The 6828-nt window shown below is 39.3% G+C and overlaps 1 protein-coding gene across 1 annotated transcript in view; it reads left to right on the forward strand.

Annotated features, from left to right (window-relative positions):
- DNAI4 (dynein axonemal intermediate chain 4) overlaps positions 1-6828 on the forward strand; it is an 88203-nt gene that overhangs the window by 18649 nt on the left and 62726 nt on the right. The window contains exon 3 of the mRNA XM_004699617.2: positions 5741-5928. Coding sequence (XP_004699674.1) covers positions 5741-5928 — 188 coding nt within the window. The remainder of the gene's footprint in view (positions 1-5740; positions 5929-6828) is intronic.

Here is a 6828-nt window from a genome sequence, read left to right on the forward strand (position 1 = left end):
TGTCTCACTCTCTCTCTCTCTCACTGTCTCACTCTCTCACTCTCTCACTCTCTCACTGTCTCACTCTCTCACTCTCTCACTGTCTCACTCTCTCACTCTCTCACTCTCTCACTGTCTCACTCTCTCACTCTCTCACTGTCTCACTCTCTCACTGTCTCACTCTCTCACTGTCTCACTCTCTCACTGTCTCACTCTCTCACTCTCTCACTGTCTCACTCACTCACTGACTCACTCTCACTCACTCACTGTCTCACTCACTCACTGACTCACAAAAAAAAAAAAAGAACTGCAGTTTCAAATTGACCTTCCATTTGAATTAATGAGAACACCTGCTTCAGAGGATAAATATTTAACATCAACCTTTTACTCTGGTTGATTTGGAAAGTTCCACTGATTGGGCAGATATTTTAAACCATAATTTCTAAAACCATGTGCATAAAAAAAAAAAGAGTTCTTTCATGCCGCTTGTATAGTGACCCTATAGGACCGGGTAGAACTGCCCCTGTGAGTGTCTGAGACTATACTCTTTCTTCTGCCTGAGGAGCGGCTGATGGTTTTGAACTGCTAACCTTGCAGTTAGCAGCCCAACTCGTAACCAGTATGCCACCAGGTCTCCTTCAAAAATGAGTTATGCTCATAAAATAAATAATATCCATGAGTTCTGTGCTTCACCAATCAGCAACCTAAAACAAGACCTAATTGCCAACATTTATGTTATTGGACTGCAAGGAGTCTGGGAGAGTCTGTCACTGTAGTCAAAAACTGAGACCAGAAATTCTGAGTGATTTCCTGCATGCACTACAGTAGGAAAACAGCCAGGTTCCAACTCCTGAACTGTTTCAAAGATCCAGTGAGACTCGAACATGTTATATACTTCAAACTTTGTAGCAGTTGGGAAGTATAGAAATAGCTCAGTTTTACAATGGTCAGAGGATCTTCAAGCAATGGGACAAAAGAAAACAAGGTCACAGGAAATAGTTTACATTTCCCATTAATTGATATCTGACCATCATTTGATATCTTCACTACTCCAAGGATTGCCCTCAAAGTTTTGGTCCCCGTGCTTATCTAAATGGCCCTGCTTCCCTTTTCCTGAATAATTAACAGAATTTTCATCAGGCCCAATCCTTAAACAGATTTACAAGGAATTTACTGTAGTGGTTATTTGTTGGGTTGTGATCACATGGTCAGCAGTTGAACCCAGCAGCAACTCTCCTGGGAGAAAGACTGGGCTTTCTCTGCCCGTAAGCAGATACAGTCTCGGAAACCCACAGGGGCCACTATGAGTCAGCATTGACTCGATGGCAGTGAGTGGGACTATAGGGGAAGGGACTGTTACATCTTAGGCCCCTTTTAACAAAGGAAATCTATACAAACTGGTACATTTCCAGCGTCAATTAACAGCAGCCTAACCCTTCCATTTCCCTATCTCATTTACATTAGCACAGTGGTTCTCAACCTTCCTAATGCTGAGACCCTTTCATACAGTTCCTCATGTTGTGGTGACCCCCAACCATAACATTATTTTTGTTGCTACTTCATCACTGTCATTTTGCTACTGTTATGAGTTGGGCGACCCCCATTAAAGGGTTGTTTGGCCCCCCAAAGGTGCCAGGACCCACAGGTTGAGGATTGCTGCACTAGAGCAATGATGAAAAGTAAATGCAGACAAGGAAGCTAGGTGAGTGAACTAGAATAATCAAAATGGGAATAATGAGAATGCTTAAGAGTGTAACCAATTGCTCTATAGTCTACTAATATGGCCCTTGTAGCCATAATTTCTTTTTTTCTTTCCTTATCAGTTTTTGGAGGGCTCATACAACTCTTATCACAAAATTTCTTATGATATGTTGTAATTCTGGACTTCATATGCCTGTGGCTATCATCCGATTTGGGAGGGCATTTGCCACTAATACACAGGAATAGGATGCGATTAAGACCTGACCTTATTAGAGGGTGTCAATAGGCCCACACTCTTTTCTTTTCTTCTTCTTTTTTTTTTTTTTGAGCACCTTCTTTTGCTTTAACACTCTTTGTTTTCTTCCTGACATCTTTAAGATCCTGCTTTAGAACCAGATGTGAAGCAGCCCACACTCTTTGTTTTCCTTGGGTATATAACGGTGCCCTCACAAAATTCCACACATTTATCACCTCCCCGGGAAAGCCAGACTTCTATTTCCCTGACTGAGTTATGTTAGAAGCAAGAAGCCCTGCTGTGGCTTTTGAATATATTTGACTTCTGGCTCTGGACCCTGCATTGGAGAGAACAGCATCTACCCCCAGAAGACATATTTCCTCCAAGCTTCACGAGTTTCTGTGGGATGTTGGAGCAAATCACAGAACCCAGGAACATGAGGGAATCTTCTGCAGGGAGGAGTGAAGGAAAATGGCACAGCGCAGTACCTTGGAAGAATTGGACATTTGGGACATCTTCAATTTCCAACTCCTTAGAACTAGTCTGGTATTAACTCATGCAAAAGAAAGAATCACCACACCAATGTCATGAATAATATGTATGGAAATTACTAAGTGAGAAATAGTTTGCTATGTACAGCTTCACCAAAATCACAAAATATTTTTCCAAAATGAGTTATATAATGAATTCTCAAATAACTCATTCATCAAAATGCCAGGGATTCCCATATTATAGTTATATAGGTGATCAAATTGACCTGAGATGGCTTCAGTACGTAATAACATTTAAGTCTTTAATTTGAATTGGGATATATATGTTGAATTAATGATTCCCATGTTTAAGTGTGTATTATTTATGTTTGAAATTTTGGGTGATATTAAGTTGTAGTTTGTTTAAACCAGAATATCATTATGTTCCAGGACCCTGGGATCTCATTTGGGAAGTTATTGGAGAAGGGAACACAATGAAAGGGAAATAAGATAGCACTGCAGTGTTCGTTCCTAGAGCTGGGCTCAGAGTTCCTTAGAGAAGAATATAGGGACTGTAGGTTTGGAGCATATGATTGTAGTTTAAGGCCAAAGTGAAATATGGTGGTTTTTGTTAGGTGTGTACCAATTGATCTTGACTCTTAGCAACCCTGTGCACAATTCAATATAAAGGAAACAAAATCCTCACAATTGGACCAATAGACTACATCATGATAAACAGAAAAAGAGATTGATGTTGAAGATTTCATTATGCTTGGATCTACAATCAAATGACACATTGCATTAGAAAGTGTTGCTGTACAAGACATCCTTAACGTGTTGAAGAGCGAGGATGTCACTTTAAGGACTAAGGTGCACTTGATCCAAGCCATGGTATTTTCAGTTGAATGTGAAAGTTGGACATTGAATAAGGAAAACCAAAGAAGAATTGATGCCCTTGAATTATAAACCTGACTTAAAAGAAGTAGGATCAGGATGCTCCTAACAAGCCAGGAGGCAACACTTGTCTTACATACTTTAGCTAAGTTACCAGGCGAGACCAGTCCCTGGAAGAAGGATATCATGCTTCCTAAAGGGTCAATGAAAAAGAGGAATGCCCTGAAGGAAATGAGGTGACTCACACGCTGCAACAGTGGCCTCAAACAGAACAATAGGACAGAATGGCACAGGACAGGGCGGGGTTTCTTCTGCTGTACACAAGGCCACGATGAGTCAGAAGGGCGCCTAACAACAACAAACTTGATGATGTTTTTGAAAAATCATTTTATTGGGGGCTCTTACAGCTCTTATAACATTCCATACATCAATTGTATTACATTTTTGTACATATGTTGCTACCATCATTTCCAAAAGACTTTCTACTTGAGCCGTTGGTATAAGCTCCTCTTTTTTCCCCCTCCCTTCCCCACACTCCCACCCTTGTGTATCCTTGATCAAATATATATTGTTATTGTTATTTCATATCTTACACTGTCCTTTGTCTCCCTTCACCCACATTTCTGTTATTCATCCACTTTGGAGAGGGGCCTATATACCCAATCATGTGATGGTTTCCCCCTTTCTCACCCTTCCCCGTCCCTGACCATCCCCTTACCCTCATGATACCGTTACTCCCATTACTGTTCCTGAGGGGTTTATCTTTCCTGAATTGCATGTGTTGAGAGCTCTTATCTGTACCAATGCATGTTCTCTGGACTAGCCAGATTTGTAAGTTAGAAATGGGTCATGGTAGAGATGGGGAGGAAGTGTTCAGGAACTAGAGGCATGATGTGTGATTCATCAGTGCTCTACTGCACTGTGGCTGAATCACCCCTTCCTTATACCACTTCTGTGTGTGGGGGGTGGGGTGGGGATATCTAAGATGGGCTTTGGGTCTCCACTCCAACCCCCTTGTTCACATTGATATAGTTGTTTGTTTTGTATATTTTGATACCTGATGCCTGATCCCATAGATACCTCATGATCACACAGGCTGATGTGCTTTTTCCATGTGGGCTATTTGCTTCCCTGCTAGATGGCTGCTGGTTTGACTTTAAGCCATTAGGACCCCAAACACTTTATCTTTTGATAGCCGGGCAACATCTGCTCTCTTCAACACATTTGCTTATGCACCTATTTTGTCTTCAGCGGTCATGTCAAGAAAGGTATCAAAGAGTGCCAAGTTATCAGAACAAAGTGTTCTTGTGAACAAACTTCATGATGATGTATCTTACAAACATCATATTGAGAAAAAGAACTAGACACAAAAGAGTGCATATATGCATAATTCCACTTAAATAAAATTTAAATATAGGCAAAACTAGTCCATGATGTTCTTATTTTTAACCTTTGGTGGATGATAGATACTGATTCTCATGTAGAGAACTTCTAGGTTGCTGCTGATATTCTGATTGTGAATTTGGATGTTGGGTACATGGGTGTGTTCATTTTTTGAAAAATTACCAACCTGTACTTTTCTAAGTATATGTTAGCCTTCAACAAATATTTTTACAAAGGAAATACTATTGCTTAGGGATGTATATCTGATAAAGCTATTTTTTAAAGTATAAAGGAAATGATGACGAAAGTAAAGTTAATGGTTATCATTGGGGTAGAGAAAAATCAGATTCAGAAGAGGCAAAGGCCTGGAGATGCTGTCACTGTTCTATTTTTTATTTCAGTGGTGGTTGACAAGAATATTGACTTAAAACTATTGAACTCTAGGATGTGTTTTAATTCTATTTTTGTATGTGTTACATTTTACATGAGCTACAAGTTAGCCGAAATGAAGTAAACCAAAACCATATGAAAACTTGGGAAATATTTATTAATAAAATGTTAAGTGAAAAATAAGTATTTTCTAGCAGCTTATATGTCAAAATTAAATGCACCAAAATATTTACATTTTACATGGATTGTCATTCTACTTTTCTGAAATAAGTATATATTAGTAAATATATATTAGGTAAAACATGGATGAGACTTTAAAAAAATTATACTTATAAAGAAACTTCTTAAGTATAAAAGCTTATGCCATGCAATTTTCCATATTCCATGCTGGGAACATATTGGAATCCTTGTGACAGTAACAGAGAAGATTAGCACATGGTCAACAGCCAGGGCCAAAGTTCAAACCCACTAACCTTGCTGCAGAGACAGATTTTCAGCCTTGGAAACCAGAGGGAGCAGTCCTGCTCTGCCCTGTAGGGCTGCTATTGTCAGAATCAACTGCAGGGCAGTGAATTTGGTTTGGTTTAGGAACATAATTATCTCCTCTCTACCATATTTATGTATGCAATAGGAACTATTATTCAGAAACCTCATCTCTTTTCTTTTATTTTCAATATCAATATCTAAGGTGTTTGATATAAATGGAGTGGATGTTACTCCTAGACCTCTTTATCAACCAGACCCACTCACTGGCACAGCAAAGCCAAATAAACTGCTGACATCACAAGACGGATCACTTGGATCAGATCTGAAATCTTCGTATACCTTGTATCAGAATACCATAATGAATCCCACTTTATTAGGACAGTACACAAGGTAAATTATACTGTTCTGTAATTCTCTTGTTGTCACTTTTGTTGGCTTTCCTTTTACATTGCCAATCGGTAACTGAAATGTCAGTTGTCATCAGTCCTCTGATTCCACTCTGTCATCCCATCATGCCAGGTCTGCTCCTCCTGTTTCTTAATCAGACTCAGAACTCTGTGTATCTTAAGGGTTCCTTTATACTCACCCCACATTATATGTGAACAATATCGATTTAACTGAAGAGTTCTTGAAAACCAAAGGATTGGGACTTACATCATGTATCCCACAATTAACAATCGCAAATTCCAATTCCACATTTTTCTCCTTTGATTCCTGCAGCAATTTCTGGGAAGTGATTGTTTCCCTTTTCCCCCATTCTCTCATGTGAACCCCTGTTCTCCTGTGTGTTGACATCTCTCCTGTTTCATAATACAGAAATGATGCTCTAGAACGTGTTGCTCAGAATATGCTGCTCTAGAGCCTGGCTCCAAATTTACATTAAAAACGAAGTATTAAAAAAACCAACCAAGTATTATCCTGGAAACAGGACTTACCCTTCTGAGAAGGCATTTGGGAATATAAATAGAAAACAAAACAGTATCATGGAAAGTTTTAAATTCAAATGCTCAAGGAAATTAGCTTTGGCCTCTTCAGAGTATTGACTTCCTACTTAGTACATTGATTTGTTTTTAAAAATGAGAATTTCAGAGAACCTTTATGAAATCTAATAAATGGGATTTGAAAGATAAGCAGAACCCAGGTGAAAAGGGAAGAGCGTTCCAGCCATGGTTCTGAGGTGAGAGAAGGAAAGCTTCAAAAATTTAAAGAACATGGGGAAAGGGAACAAAAAAAAAATGATGAAAATAAGGAAGAAATGGGTAGCAGGGGCACAGGGCGCTAACCCACCCA

Source organism: Echinops telfairi, unplaced genomic scaffold (assembly GCF_000313985.2).
Source record: "Echinops telfairi isolate 266 unplaced genomic scaffold, ASM31398v2 ScPeMD7_443;HRSCAF=831, whole genome shotgun sequence".
Taxonomy (NCBI): Eukaryota; Metazoa; Chordata; class Mammalia; order Afrosoricida; family Tenrecidae; genus Echinops; species Echinops telfairi.